The sequence below is a fragment of the Dipodomys ordii genome, unplaced genomic scaffold (genome assembly GCF_000151885.1).
Source record: "Dipodomys ordii isolate 6190 unplaced genomic scaffold, Dord_2.0 Scaffold15, whole genome shotgun sequence".
NCBI lineage: Eukaryota > Metazoa > Chordata > Mammalia > Rodentia > Heteromyidae > Dipodomys > Dipodomys ordii.
Window position 1 is genome coordinate 9,504,788 of NW_012267231.1, and position 16,126 is coordinate 9,520,913.

The following is a 16,126-nucleotide window of genomic DNA, read 5'->3' on the forward strand; positions in this document are numbered from 1 at the left end:
CTTGAACACAGGGGCAGGGTACTGTGTGTGAGCTTTTTTGCTCAAGGCTAGCTCTCTACCATTTTGAGCCCACAGCTCCACTTCTGGTTTTCTGGTGGTTAATTGGAGAGAAGAGTTTCACAGATTTTCTTGCCCACACTGGCTCTGAACTGCGGTCCTTAGATCTCAGCTTCCTGAGTAGTGAGGATTACAGGCATGAGCTACCAGCACCTGGCTGTGTACTAGTGTAACAAGCCATGTATACTAGCTGACAGCTGTATTCTCTCTCCCTCTACTGTAATTGAAGGGCAGACACCTAAGGTAAAGACCAGCATCTTGGTGGATATCGGAAAATTAATAAGGACTACATAGATCTAGAGATGTGAGGGAGAACCCTTGGAAAGTTCTGGTTTTAGCAATCTCAGAATTTGAATGGAGCCTCACTAGGAATGCAAGAGTGATCCTAGAAGATGATGTGATGTACTGTTCTGACTTGCAAAAGTCTTAGTTTCTGATTAGACTTCATTCTACTTGGATGAGGTTATCAAGCCAATTTCCAGTTCATTAAAAGCATCAAAGTAACCGCAGAATAATAGTATTAGTTTTGTATCCACTGGAGAAAGGCTAGGAAATTGGGCTGTATGCTTGCGTGGGTGTGCACACACTTCGGTATGTGTGTGTGTGTGTGTGTGTGTGTGTGTGTGTGTGTGTGCGCGCGCGCACGTACTAGTACTAGGGCTTATACTCAGGGCCTGAAGCTCTTTGTTGGCTTTTTCTTTTTTTTTTTTACTTTGCTCTAGGCTGGTGCTCTACCCTTCGAGCCACATCTCCATTTCTACCTTTTTTGTTGGTGGTGGTTATCTGAAGTTAAGAGTCTCATGGACTGTCTTGTCTGGGCTGGTTTCAATCCTCGATCCTCAGATCTCAGACTCCTGAGTAGCTAGGGTTACGGATGTGAGGCACCAGCACCCAGTGGGTCCTGTATCAGGGTCATTTTTTGCTTGTGTACACACTTTCCCTTGACCAGTGAATAGAGTTGTGAAATCACCTGTGGGTGATCTGAGAGAGAAAAGTTCCTGGCCCTCTTCTGTTGGCAGAAATTGCCTTCTTGGCTCTCCCTTTGAGCCCTGAGGTATGAGTCAAAGTGTCTACCCTTTTTTCAACACCTAGCTGAAAATCTTGTTCTTTCCTCTTACAGAAGATCCTCTGGGCCCCACCCACCTCTCTGGCATGTTTTTTTTTAATTATCAGATGGGCATGCCCACTCTGCCCAGTGCTGGTGGTCCTAGAAACCTTTCGCCTTTCTGGGAGGCTTGCCCTTCGGCAATTGGAGCCACCTCCCTGGTAGCTGCCAAAAGACTGACATAGGTGGAAAACTTCTCTCCCTTATCTCAAGATAGCATAGATTTTCCAGAATCCAGAGCCAATGCAGGGAGATTACCTGTAATAGTTGGCTGATCCCAGACCTCACTCAGCTCCCTCTCTTCCCTGGGACCTCCCTCCCTTGCTCATTGTCAGTTGAGAAACTTCCACAACCTTTTACCAATTTCCTTCCCAAAATCTCCTGTACTAAAGTCCAAGGGTGCAATCCGGCAAGTGCACAGGGTGAACCCAAGTCTCAAGCTCCAACCACCACCACAACAAGAAAAGTTACCCACATCCTTCCATTTTTAATTTAAAGTCCCAGAAAAATGACACCCCCACACACAAGTCTGTACCCAGTTGAGCAGCTGATTCATTGTCAAGGAGCATTAAGGCATTGGCTTTAACTTGTTGCTGCTGTTGTTGGTTTTGAGGCTTGAACTCAGGGTCTGGGCACTGTCCCTAGGCTGCTTTTCCTCAAGGCTAGTGCTCTACCACTTTGAGCCACTGAGTCACTTCCGGCTTTCTGGTAGTTCATTGGAGATAAGAACTCGGGGACTTTTCTGCCCTGGCTGGATCTGAACCACAATCCTCAGATCTCAGCTTCCTGAGTAGCTAGAATTACAAGTGTGAGCCATTATTACACTGCCTTGGCGTTAACTTTTAAGTCCACACAAACCTGTTTGTGTCATTCAAGTCATGTTTTTGGCTTTGTGTTTGGATTTTTGCAAGTTCAAATTCAGTCACTGATGTGGGAAACAAGTGCATGGAATAAATTTGGGATGGTGGCAGGCTCCAAGATGAAGTCAGTGGTAGCTATCATCTGCAGAAGGCCTGAAATCGAAGTCGATGGTGGGCAGGGCTGGGACAAGCCTGTGCTGTAATCACCTCACGTATTTTCTCTAGTGCCAGGCTCACGATGTAGGAGATCACGATCCACTCCTGGAAGGAGGGCCAGCCGTCCATGCGCACCAGGATGACATAGTTAAACAGCAGTAGGTAGGCCAGGTACGATATCTGAAGGAAAGAAAAGCTGTTGGCTGGTTTTTTGGGAAATAAACCTTAGAATTCGATTTTGAAACTTTATTTTCAGATCGATGCATCTTCTGTATTGAATTTTCCCTTCCTTTTTCTGTCTTTTCCTTCCTCCCTCCCTCATTCCTTCTCTCTTCTTTGTCTCTCTGTGTCTCTCTGTCTTGCTCTGTCTCTGTGTCTGTTTCTGTGTCTGTCTCTGTCTCTCTCTCTGTCTCTCTCTCTCTATCCTTTCTCTCTTTCTCTTTTCTAGTACTAGGGATTGAACTTTAGACCTTATTACTTGAGCCACACCTCTAAACCTTTTTGTATGCTTTTTTTTTTTGTAGGTCCCTGGGGCTTGAACTCAGGGATTGAGCACTGAGATTTATTGCTCAAGGCTAGCACTCTATCACTTTGAGCCACAGTTTTCTGGTGGTTACTTGGAGAGAAGAGTCTCAGGAACTTTCCTGCCCACACTGGCTTTGAGCCATAATCCTCAGCTCTCAGAATTAGGAGTAGCTAAGATTACAGGCAAGCACCACCAGCACATTCGCTTGCATTTTGGTTTTGAGATAAGGAGTCTTGCTAAATTTGCCCAGGGCCCTGCCTAGAACTCACATTCCTCTTATCCCATCTCCCAACATGCTGGAATTACAGGTAGGAGCCACTACCTCTGGGCTTCTACAATGGATTTTTCTTTCCCCTATTTAGAGGACAGCTCCTTCCACATCACCAGTGCTGGGAGAGAGAACTTGGAGGCAGGTTGGAGGCATTTCTCCCTTGAGCATGACATGGGCTCTGCCATTTTGTTTTCTGTGTGAAGAGGTATTTCTTGGTGGTGGTTTCCTCATGGGGAAACGAACAAGGGGAAAGAATGTTGATGCTCAGGGGGCACTTGCAATGATTTACTGGTGGGGGAGACTAGAAAGTTCCTAACTCTTTCCCACCTCCCACGTGTTGCTCTCGAATCTCTCTCCTACTGAAGAAGATTGTGAGAAGTTACCAAGGGAGGAACATGTGGATGAACCAAGTGCTCAGGACCACAAAGTTGACTTCAAGCCCCTTGATTCCCAGTAAGCCTTTGATATCCAGCAGCCAGAAGAGATGCTCAACCTTTGTGACAAGGAAAGAGGAAGAACTGGAGGTAGGGGATGGGGTGAGGAATGGGGTAAGGGTGGTGGGAAGGCTGATTGTCCATGAAGCCATGAGAACCTCCCCTCCTTGTTCTTCAAGATTTCCAGAAAACAAACCCGTGGCAGCTGCTTGGTGGCATGTAGCTGCCAAAAGCTGGGCGTCTGAGGCGCCTCTTCCCCTCAGAGCTCTCTCTGGGCCCCTGTCTAACCTTCATCCTTTGCTCCATCTGTGAGCTTGGACCCAGCCCCCATGTCTCTCCACCAATGGAACCATAGTACCAGGGCCTTCCTCAATGGCAGAATACTGCCAGAGATCTATTATCCATTCTTCACTGTCCAAGTCAGAATGTGGCCACAGACACCCCTCCTAGAACTAACTGCCGGTAGCCAGGCTGGTTATCCCCAAAGGTACTTTAACCTGTGAACTTTTCCTCTCTCAACTCTTGTTTCCAAGGGGCCACCCTCATGATTCCTGGATTCCGCAGGAGGCCAGAAAGTTGGTGTGCTGCTAAGTGGGTCAAATGTGCAAGCACTTTAGAGCAGAAAGCTGTTGATTTACTTTCCTATTCTAGGAGCGTATGAGCTAGGTTCAGCCATACTTTGGTGTTAAAAGCATGGTACCGAACTGTGGTTGTATTGGGAGGTGGCTGGCCTTTAACAGATTGAGTCTACTGCAAAGTAGCTCATTGGTAGAGATAGGATATTAGAACCCTCATCCCTTTCTCTAGCTCTCTCTTTTTGTCCCTGTCTACAAGGGGAACTGTTTTCTCCAAAACTAATAGGTCACTCGATCATGAACTAGAACCTCCCAAACTGTGAATCAAAGCAAACCTTTTCTCTTTATACATTGATCATCTCAGTTATTTCACACAGTGACAGAATGCTGATTGATGCCCCTGTCCGTTTAATGAAAAATGAGATCTATGAGTATGTTAATTCATTTTATTTGTCTTAAAATCATACTTTCAGTCAGGTTTCAGTGTCTCATACTTGTCATTCTGGCTATTCAGGAGACAGAGTTCTGGAGGATTATGGTTTGAAGCCAGCCTGGGCAGAAAAGTCGGTGAGACTCTATCTCTAAATTGACCAGAGAAAAGCTAGGCTGGGGGTGTGACTTAAATGGGAAAGTGCCAGTTAAGCAAGCAAGCTGAGTGAGCAGGAAGCTCAGACTTCAAACCCCAATTCCACCAAAAAAAAAAAATAGCTAATTTTCTTTCCCTACATTTAGATTACTAAAGGCCTTAGAAAAACAGTTCGTTCCTCTTAGGCCAACAGAATGTGATTATTTTAACTTTTGAAATGGTGTATCTGGGGCTCAGTTAGCCATTTTCTTACATACTTATAAATATATGACAAGATATTAGATCTTATTTAAGTTAGGATCCAATTAATTCCAATTTTGTTTTCATAATTCATTTTAACACAGTGAATTTTAGATACTTTTTTTTCCTTTTTTCTTTTCCTTTCCTTCTTCTTCTTCTTCTTCTTTTTTTTTTTTTTTTGTGCTGGGGCTGGGGCTTGAACTCAAGTCCTGAAGCTCAGTCCCTGAGCTTCTTTTGCTCCAGGCTAGGACTTTTCCACTTGAACCACAGCTCTACTTCTGGCTTTGTGGAGGTTAATTGGAGATAAGAGTCTTATGGACTTTCCTGAGGGACTGGCTTTGAACCATGATCCTCATATCTCAGCCTCCTGAGTAGCTAAGGATGACAGGAATGAGCCATGGGCACTGAAGAATTTTAGATACTTTTTAAAATATTTAAGAAATTCCAACATAATTCAGAATTCAAAACAGGCTTAATGGGAAATTTGAAGGAGGAGGCCTTACTGTGTAAAACCAGAACTTGACAATGGGAGCATTGTAGAATTCACAGATTTTTGTTCCAATGGGAATGCTTTTCTGCTTTTTGTGCTCATTCTCCTCATCCCCCTTTCTGGAACCAGCATCTGCATTTGCATCCTGAAAATCAGAACACAGCAGGCATATGATAGGGGAACCTTTAACAAGTCAGAAAGTACCTTCAAAGTACCCCCCCAAGTCTCAAAGTACCCCCAATTGACAAAGGCTCTAAATTTACAGTAAAGGAAATTACACCAGTTGAGAAAAAAAAAAAGAGCCAATGGGACAGTTGGAACCAAGAGAATCACCAACCACATTCTCTTCTTCTTTTTCTTTGCCATCTTCGTTTTCCTTGGATGTTTGATATGAGAGATCATCGTATGTTCGGAACTCCAAAAACAAGATTGTGGGGGGTATGAGAATCCCCATGATAACCTATAAACAATGAGAAAGAAATCTGATTCTGAAGCTACAGTAATGGTAGAAAAGTTTCTCAGTATAGTAATTCCTCAGTATCTACGTGGGATAGTTTTCAGGCCCCAGCATGGGTACCAAAATCTTTGGGTTCCCAATGCCTAGTAGCCCAGTATTCGCACATAATCTGTATGCATCTTCTCTATACTTTTTTTTTTGTCAGTCATGAGGCTTGAACTCCAGGCCTAGGCACTGTCCCCGAGCTTTTTGTCTCAAGGCTAGCACTCTACCACTTGAGCTATAGCTCCATTTTTGGCTTTTGGGGTCAAGGGGGGGGGAATTTATTGCAGATAAAAGTCTCATGGACTTTCCTTCCCAGATTAGCTTTGAACCATGATCAATAGATCTCAGCCTCCTGAGTAGCTAGGACTACAGGTGTGAGCCATTGGCACCTAGCCTGAGATGCAGTGTTTTGATCTGAGGTTGGCTGAATCTGAGGAGGTGAAACTTTTGGGTGTGGAGGGTTGAAGGTCTCGCTGCAGATTTCAAATGATAATCTTCTTAACCAAGGATCTAGGGTTCCTGGGTGATGGTTAGCCCTACCCTGGACCATTTTGTGCCTTCTACATGGGTACAATCACAGACAGTGAAACATTTAAGACTGTCCACGGAAGTTTTAGAGAAATGGCATGAGAAGGGACTCAGGGCTCAGCCGTGTGCTCCATCGCTTGTCACCATGGTTCTCACAGTCTAATGACTGTGTCACACTGACCTTAAGGCCTGGGTTCTTCCTCATCCGAAGCCTTCCCATCCACATGTCAGTCAGTAACATCTGACTGCAGGTATGAGCAATGAAGTCTCGATGTTTTGCTGCCACAGCCAGCTTGAGGCAGGTTGAGTTGCTCCAGTTTTTTAGCTCGTAGGTTAGAAGTTTCATGGCAATCTGCTCATCGTGCTTATAGGACTGGTCTAACAACTCCACCGCAAGCTGGCCAAAGTCTCTGCAAAGAAAGAGGTGGAGGTGGCCTTGAACTCTCTCTTTTGATTCATGTTCACAGGGACTTACAGAGCTGCAGGACACAGAGTCGAGGGTCAGAAGGAGCTTTGGTATTTGCTGCAAAATGCTTGTTGAGATGGCCAGGGCAGGGACTCCATGAGCAGTTGGGTTGGAGATTGACTGCTCCTCCTACAAATAGAACTTGGGTTAGCCTCAAATCTGCTTCTCAGCTGGGTGCCCGGTGGCTCACTCCTGTAATCCTAGCTACTCAGGAGGCTGAGATCTGAGGTTTGTGGTTTGAAACCAGCCTAGGCAGGAAAGTCCATGAGACTCTTATCTCCAGTTAACCACCATAAAACTGGAAGTATCTTGAAGTGGTAGTATGCTAGCCTTGAGCAGAAAAGCTCAGGGACAGTGTCCAGGCCCTGAGTTCAAGCCCTAGGACCAACAAGAAAAAAAAATCCTGACTTGATGGGCAAAGCTTTAACCATAATAGTCCTTCAGTGAGAATAATAATAATAGTATTATAATATTATAACTATATTACATACTAATATATCTATATAATAATTGTATATTATGTATTACTGTTGCATAGTTATTATATTATATATAATAAATTCTATATAATATAATATATATGAATGTATATAAAATGTATACAAATATATAAAAATATATAAATTATATATAATATATAATTATAATAACAATCCTTGCAGGGAAGGGCACAAGTAGTTAGGACACAAGTCTCACTAGGCCCTTTAGATTTTCTAGACACTGACTTGGAATTGTTGTCCAGGTCTTGGGAGATGTCATCCACCAGCTCGCTCTCCGAGGACTCGTGGGCCATGGCCTTGTAGAGCTTACAGGCCACCAAGGCCTTGGCCATGCTCTCCTCCCCTCTCTGCCAGAGGAAGATGGCCATCTTCTGGCGCTTCATCAGTACGGCCCACACCATCAGCTCGTGGAACGGGTACTGGAATCGACTCACAGCCGGGTCGTCCACATCAATGTCGATCTCTTCCTCCTTTTTCTTCTTTTTCTTCTTCTTCCCTTTGGTGGGAGGTTCATCATCCTAAGGGGAGGGAAAAAAACATGTTGTTTTCATGATTCTTCCTAAATGTGTAACAAAATGATATGGGTTAATAGCAAAGCAGTCCTAGATACTTGCAGATGGTAAAGTAAGTTGATAAACTAAGACCTGCCCCACAGTTGAAATGGAGGCAGAAGGCTACACGAGAATGAAGAAGGCAGACACTGGTGGCTCACACCTGTAATCCTATACTACTCAGGAGGCTGAGATCTGAGGATCGTGGCTTAAAACCAGCCCAGCCAGGAGAGTCCATGAGACTCTTATCTCCAATTAACCACCCCCCCAAAAAATAGAAGAGGAGTTGTGGCTCAAAATGGTAGAGCTCTAGCCTTGAGCAAAAAAGCTCAAGGAATAGCATCCAGGTCCTGAGTTCAAGCCCCATGTCTAGCACAAAAAAGAAATGTGTGTGATCTTTTTATACCATTTGGTCAAGGCATTTAAGTAGATTTTGCTGGGTTGTTTAGTGAACTTATTCATGGGGAACAAACTTGCTCAGTTTTATGTTAAATATTATCTGAATACACACACATATGTTGACTAAGATATCATAAAATCACTTAAAAAATTAAGTTCTACTTACCTCCATTCCCAGAAGTTTCAGAGCTTTAGGCTGCACAATGAAAGAGGAGGAAAGATCGGTTATTCAGACAACAGTCAGTATGTATGCTAGCAGTTAGTTGAAAATGCTTTGCCTTATTACTGATTAGTGACAGTAGCCAAGGAAAAGACATAAATGTATATGGAAATTGTTTCTGTCATCAGAAGTCAGTTGAGGAGAAAGACAGACACATACTTGCTATTGCAGGCAGGAGAACCAAAAATGTTCCCAGCCAAAGCTCCTAATGACAGCCATGGAGTCAGGGCTGATGGGAAAGCTCCATCATAGTTAGGACCTGTGTGTGTGTGAGTGAGCGTGTGTGTGTGTTTATGTGCACATGCGCGCACATGCACATGCACAAGGGTGTGGGGGAGGGCCAGAGTGCATGTACACATGCTCGTACACTAATACTAGGCTTGAATACTCAGAGCCTCATGCACGCTCAACTTCCTTGCTTATGGCTGGTGCTCTATTACTTAAGCCACACCTCCAGTCTGGCATTTTGCCCAGTAATTGGAGATGGAACCTTATAGACTTTTCTGCCTGGCTTAGAACCTTCCTTCTCTAGATCTCAGCCTGCTGAGTAGCTAAGATGACAGGCATGAGCCACCAGTGCCCAGCTAAGGTAATAATACATTTGAACTGGGCTTTTGGTAAGGGAAGGATTCGGAAAACCCCCCTGGAAGAAGGAGTCCTGGTGGGCATAGGAATACAATTGGGTTTTGGTGGAGTGGGTGATGTATTGGACTGGGGTAGGGACAGTTGACCGAGAGCCTTAGATACTGTGATGATAATATGGGGTCACAATTCTTTAGGCAGTGGCGGGGGGTGGGGGAAAGGGGGTGTCCTGTTGTGTCCCGTGCTTTGGCAGATGATAACAGCTGACGTGGTAGAGTGGTGCTCTGGATCTAAGGGCACCCCTTCTGCTAGGGGGTATGGAGGATGAGCGTGCATGAAGCTAGGTATTGGGGCTGAGGAGGCCTTACAACAGGAAATCACCGAGGGAGTCAAGGCAGGGGTGCTTGGGGATGGGGCTTTAAACAGGCCAAGTTATAGGAAAGCATGACAGGGAACCACGTGGCACTCTGGGGAAGCACCCAACATTGCTTTCTCGCCCTCCCCCCCCCCCACATCGAGATCTACCCTCTTAGGCCCAAACAAGTTGTTGTAAAGAGTCCGAAAACTCTTCCGGGTGTAGTTGCAGCGGTAGGCTCCGCCCATGAGGTATTCCAGCACCAGCCCGATGTCAATGAGGCTGATGTGATAATCCGGGGGAAGGTTGCTCTGTAAGAAAAGAAGGTTAGGGTGGAGTCCTGTGAGGCGAACACATGTGACATCATCACGCTCACACACACACACACACACACACACACACACACACACACACACACACCCCTGGGTAGAAGTCTTCATCCTATCCCCAACTTGCGAGCTCAGGGAATAGAACATGAATTAGACAATAGGTAGTGTTTGCCTATAAGGGAGGGAGCTGATGGGTTGAACTACATTCCAGAAGTTGAGTTGAGTTTTTCTAAGAAGAAAGAAAGCGGCATGGCTATAGGATGGATGGCCAAATAGGTTCCTGGCCTGACAGACGGGGCTGTAGCTGACATGCACAGATGTGAAGGAAACAGTGTGATGATACAGCTGTGGCCTAAGAGCCAATCGGCTTGGATGAAAAGATCCTTTGAACAGCAGGGAGAAGCCAGCCAGGGGCCAGATTTCATGCAGGATAAAGATGCCATATGAGGACGTTGGGGGACAGCCATTTCCCTCCAGGAGAGAACAGGCCTGAAGAGAGGTACCCCATGAATTCACCATCACTCATTCCCATCCTGGACTAGCTGACATACCCAATGGGCCCAGCTGTGTATAAAGACCATCTGAATGGCCACATTGCTATGTTAATCTCAAAGAGCCAAGACGACGGCTGTAGGCATCTTGGGATGCATTGCTGGGAAATTCGTTCCACATAGCCTCCATTCACAATGACCGCGTGGATAAAACGCAGCGCTCTCGTGTTGCGTGTTTGTGTGTCTCCTACCAAGATCCTTGGCTATGCTGGGGATGTCTTATTAGCAACAAGGAGATACTGCTCTGGTCTGAGACTGTCTTCACTCAACAGCTGGGTGCCAAGCATGTAGAATGCGAGAAGGAATTCTTGACTCTATCCTGGGTGTGGCCATTGCGAGGGAGAGGAAGAGAGGGCTTTCAGGAGAAAGTGACACCTGTGGTTTATCCAATTGCAAGTGGCACAGGGCCAGAGGACGCAGAGGGCCACTAGCATGTACAAGGTGTGGCCTGGGAATCAGCAGGCAGCAGAATCTCCATGGGGATTTTAGTTGTATGGAAAAAGAGTAAGGCCATAAATGTGAGACAGGCCCAATGAGGCCCATATTTCTTGGAAGGACCTTTGGAAGACATTGGAAATTTTGTGTACGTGTGCCAGTCCTGGGGCTTGAACTCAGCACTTGGGCGCTGTCCCTAAGCTTTTTTTCTTTTTTGTACTTGAGGCTAGTGCTCTACCACTTGAGCCACAGCTCCACTGCTACTTTTTTTTTAATGATATGTCACAGGCTTTCCTGCATGGGCTGGCTTTGAACTGTCATCCTCAGATCACAGCCTCCTGAGTAGCTAGGATGACAGATGTGAGCCACTGTCACTTGGCAACATGGGGGCAGGGAATGGGGGAAGGGGTTTCTAGAGGACAAAGGGAGAAATCATTGAAGTCAGGTCAGGAAATGATTAGACCTGAACTTCCTTACAAGGATTCATTTTCCCCATCTATCTTTCTATTGGGTCTGACAGGGGATGCCAGAACTTTTTTTTACGGTCAGTCATGGGGTTTGAACGCAGGACCTAGTCACTGTCTCTGAGTTTTTCCACTCAAGGCTAGCACTGTACCACTTGGAGCCACAGCACCACTTCTGGTTTTCTGGTGAGTCATTGGAGATAAGAGTCTCCTGGACTTTCCTGCCCGGGCTGGCTTTGATTACGATCCTTAGATCTTAGCCTCCTGAATAGCTAGGATGACAGGTGTGAGCCACCAGTGCCTGATGGATATCAGAATATTTATGTGGAACATAACCACGCCTCTTGGGAGGTCTAAGAAGTCCCTCTTGATTTCCAGATCCATCTATTTGGTTCTTTTCTATTAGTGTCTTCAGAAGCATATTTTCCTATTAAGAGGATTTAATATTTGTGTGAAGTATACTCAAGCTATCTAGGATTCTGAGACAGACAGAGATGGGAGGAGGAGAAAGAGACAAACAGAGATAGAGGAAAGAGAAAAGAGAGAGGAAGAGACAGAGACAGACAAGGAGACAGAAAGACAGAGAGTTAAAGAGACAGAGAGAGCCCTATTCCCTCCTTTGAGTTCAGAGTATAAGCTTACATTTTAAACTCTGTATGCCTGGGACTAGCAAATGAATCACTCATGGGGGGAGCCCAGCCGAATCCTCTAACTTGTGGGGACAGTGAGTGAATGCTGGGTCAGGACACTGACTGAGTGAGACCCTTCAGGAATACAGACTATGGTCGTGGGTAGCAGGAGAAAGGGAGGAGAGGACATGTCCCTTAATGGTGAGGGGACTCAGAGCTGTGAGATTTTCTGGGAGCCACACCAAGTGAACTGAAGCTCCTCCTGCTTAGTAACATTCTAGAAGGAGTCTGTGATGAGTCAGAGGTGTGAAAGTAGATGTAGAAAACGAGGCTACCCTGGCTGCTGCTCAGCCCTCATCAAGTCATTCGGTGTGTTTCCGTGGTGTAAGGATGCATGTAAAACCTAAGAAGGATAATGTCATTTCAGGGACTTTTTTTTTTACTTTTATTTATTTTGTTGTATTTAATTTTGTTGTTTATTTCTCACCATGTTATTCAAGCTGACCCCAAACTTGGGATCCTCCTGTTTCACTCTTCTGAGTGCTGAGATTACAAATGTGCACCATCAAACTTGGCTCTTTCCAAGTTTAACTTTTTGTTAATGAAAAAAATGGGGGAGGCTCTAATAATAATAAGATAACACATTTAAGAAAGCAATCAAAGCTGGGAACTGGTGGCTCATGCCTGTAATCCTAGCTAATCAGGAGGCTGAGATCTGAGGATCATGGTTCAAAGCCAGCCTAGGCAGGAAAGTCTAGAAGACTTTCACCTACAGTGAACCACCAGAAAACCGGAAGTGGCACTGTGGCTCAAAGCAGTAGAGTGCTAATCTTGAGCAAAAGAAGTGCAGGGGCAGTGCCCAGGCCCTAAGTTCAAGCCCTATGACCAACAACAGCAACAAAAGTAATCATTGCTTTTGTTGTTATTGTTGTTGTGGGGCTTAAACTCTGGGTCTGGGTGCTGTCCCTCAGCTCTTCAGCTTAAGGCTAGTCTCTACTACTTGAGCCACAGTGCCACTTCTGGCTTTTTCTGTTTATGTGGTGCTGAGGAATTGAACTCAGGGCCTCATGCATGCAAGGCAAGTAATCTACCACTGAGCCACCTTCCCAGCCTTAATCATTGCTTTTTAAGAAATGTTTAGTAAAAGATGTCAATAGTAAGGATTGTAAAACTGTGGACAGACTGACCTTTTTTACATCCCTCACCAGCAGATGAAGTGTGTTTGGTGGGCCCAGCCTCTGAAAGAGAAGCAATTGGCTATATGAAGTTAAGTTTTCCTCTTCAACTCCTGGGACAAAATTCTTCCCTCTTTTGTAGAATTAATGATTTATAAAAGTGGGGCATAATCCCTTTTTGACCTGTTTCCGTTTTTAAGACAAAACTGGTTGGAGTAAGGAAGTATCAATTGTGAGCAAATATATGTGAACAATTATTTTTCTTGATTTATTTTTGAAATATTTATTTTTGAAATATTTACATAAGGTTAATAGCAAGTGATTGCCATTTCTGTCCTTGAAAAATCTCAAGAGGGTGAAGGGAGCATAAATTATCCAAATACATATTATGATAATATAACCAATGGAGATTTCATTCAAATCACTTCCATCCTAATATAGCAGAGATCCTTGTTGTGATGTATATAATTTTATTTTTGCAGGTGTGTGCCAGTACATAGGGCTTGAACTCAGGGCCTGGGTGCTCTACCACTTGAGCTGTACAGGTCCACTTCTGGCTTTTTTGGTGGTTCATTGGAGATAAGAGTCTCCTAGACTTTTCTGCCTGGGCTGGCTTCAAGCCAGATCCTCAGCTCTTAGCCTCCTGAGTAGCTAGAATGACATGCATGAGCCCCTGGCACCTGGATGAGATCTGTGTTTTTCACTGAAGCCTCATAAAAACATGATGATTGTAAAGAAAATCAACTGACCATTTAGTAACTTTGTAGTCTGCTAACAACTCAGTGAGAGTCTCTTCACTTCCCAAGTGTAGTTATTACTCTGGAAAGTCTCTGAAGGTGGTTTGACTTTGGATTTTTAGGTTTTATGATGGTGCAAAAGCAATTTGTACATTTAAAAGAAACTACACTTTTTTCTAACCTTTTCCTTTGGCTAATGATAGTCTGTCCAACCTCCTCTCTGTGCTGGGCAGAGACTACAACCTGTGACCGGCCCCATAATTGCAGGCGGAACACTGTATAGCGTTACGTTGCTAAACTATGGTATTCGGTAGCTTAGCTGTGAATGCATTCTTGACATGATGATACCTTTGACTTACGATGGGTTTAATCAGGGTATAAGCCTATGGCAGAAGGTATTGCCTGGAAAGGCATGGCAGAACTTGATGGGAACATAGCTATGCCAAACCACCAGGGAGACATGGCAACCTGTTCTTATTCATCATGAACCTCTGGGCTGAAACCTTGTCCCCCTGATGCCACAGTTTTGCGCAATGGGCAACAAGGATAAAGGATTCTGAGGGCTAGCTCTTCTCACTCTCCCTCCTTGTGGGACACTCACTGTGTTATACAGCTCCTCCAGCCTGGGAATGGTAAGGAAATGCTGCATGTTCACTCCATTTTCAATCAGGAGCTTCACAAAGTCAACTCGATCTAAGACTAGAGCATCCAGCATGGCTTGCTCCAAAGCATTCACCTGTATTACGGAAATACCAGTCAGGAGGTAGATTGGAAAGAACACAGAGAGGGTATTCTGAGCCCCCCACCCCACAGAGGAGCCTGGACTGTTTTGAATATGGTTCTCTATGCTTTTATATTCCCCAGTGGTGGAATCTAACCTGGGGCTCTACCTTTGAGGCTCACCCTCAGACCATGGGTCTCTGATGTTTTGCTTCTGTAAACACACCTCATCTCTTTTGTCCTTTCTTCTCAGTCTGGAACTGCTTAGTTCTAGCAAACCTTGTAGAAGATTGTATATGCGTGCATACACACGTGCACGTGTATACACGCCAGTTCTGGGCTTAGAACTCAGGGCTTGGACACTATTCCTTAGCTGATTCTCTACCATTTGCTATACACCTCTACTTCTGACTTCTTGCTGGTGAACTGGGGATAAGAGTTTCATGAATTTCCCTGCCCAGGCTGACTCTGAATTGTGAGCTTCAGATCTCAGCCTCCTGAGTAGCTAGGATTATAGGCGTGCGCCATTGGGCCCAGCTAGATTATTTCCTTCTAAAAATAAATTGAGCTAGGTGCTGGTGGTTCACTCCTGTAATCCTAGCTACTCAGAAGGCTAAGATCTGAGATTGATGTTTGAAACGAACCCAGGCAGACATGAGACTCTTATCTCCAACCAACCACCAAAAAGCTGGAAGTAGAGCTGCAGCTCAAGTAGAGTTGCCAGCCTTGAGCAAAAAAGCTAAAGAACAGTGCCCAGGCCCTGAGTTGAAGCCCTAATACTAGCACAAAACAAAACAACAACAACAACAACAAAAGAACTATCTCTTCCTTTAGGAAGAGATGTGATGCAAACTCTGGTTTCCCTGGTCCCAAGAACCAGATGAGGAGGTTTCCCACGTACCCAGTTCAGCAGCTCGATCTTCCGGGGGTCCGTTTCTTCCTCTACTTCCTCCTTCACTTTCCCTTTCTTCTTGCCTTTTCCTTTTCCTCTCCCCTTGGTGGTGGCTGTAGGTGGCTTCTTTTCCCTCTCTGTAGCTTTGCTATCCACCGGAGGGGCCAGGCTACCGAGAGGCTGCAATTCACGGCAGGCAGAGTTAGCAAAGGGTAGTAAGATTACCCCTGGCCCAAGACAAGTATATTGACTCTCCATTTCTGTTTCTACATATACCTAGTGCATACACAAGCATATACACATGCACACATATACATATACACAGCAAGCATATACCCACAAGCATGGGTGTGAGTATACATATAATATATACATATATATTATATATATACACACACACGCACACACACACACACATACATACATACAAAACACGAATGCTAACCAGTGCCTCATGCCTAGAATCCTAGCCACTCAGGATGCTGAAATCTGAGGACTGAGGTTCAAAGCCAGTCTAGGCAGGAAAGACTATGAAACTCTTATCTGCACTAAACTACCAAAAGGAAAGGAAAAGAAAAAAAGCCAGAAGTGGAGCAGTAACTCACATGCTAGAGCTCTATCCTTAAGCAAAAGAAGCTCAAGGATAGAGCCCAAGCCCTGAGTTCAAACCCCAGGCAATAATCAAACAAAAATCACTGGTGCACAAATGCAATGTCATACACACCACACACACACACACACACACACACACACACACAGACATACACAAACACCAACTCATTGCAGTCTGG

At 44.9% G+C, this 16,126-nt stretch overlaps 1 protein-coding gene across 2 annotated transcripts in view; it reads right to left on the reverse strand.

The window, feature by feature from the left end:
* The window catches only part of Trpm1 (transient receptor potential cation channel, subfamily M, member 1), a 99,534-nt gene that overhangs the window by 19,576 nt on the left and 63,832 nt on the right, over positions 1 to 16,126 (reverse strand). The window contains exons 12-21 of one of the 2 annotated variants that reach the window (XM_013011958.1): positions 15,345 to 15,515; positions 14,325 to 14,459; positions 12,999 to 13,049; positions 9,574 to 9,714; positions 8,413 to 8,442; positions 7,522 to 7,814; positions 6,512 to 6,740; positions 5,638 to 5,760; positions 5,314 to 5,445; positions 2,230 to 2,358 (exon numbers count right to left, since the gene is read on the reverse strand). In XM_013011958.1, coding sequence (XP_012867412.1) covers positions 2,230 to 2,358; positions 5,314 to 5,445; positions 5,638 to 5,760; positions 6,512 to 6,740; positions 7,522 to 7,814; positions 8,413 to 8,442; positions 9,574 to 9,714; positions 12,999 to 13,049; positions 14,325 to 14,459; positions 15,345 to 15,515 — 1,434 coding nt within the window. Of the gene's footprint in view, positions 1 to 2,229; positions 2,359 to 5,313; positions 5,446 to 5,637; positions 5,761 to 6,511; positions 6,741 to 7,521; positions 7,815 to 8,412; positions 8,443 to 9,573; positions 9,715 to 12,998; positions 13,050 to 14,324; positions 14,460 to 15,344; positions 15,516 to 16,126 lie in introns of those variants that run through there. The other variant, XR_001174879.1, reaches the window with a different exon arrangement.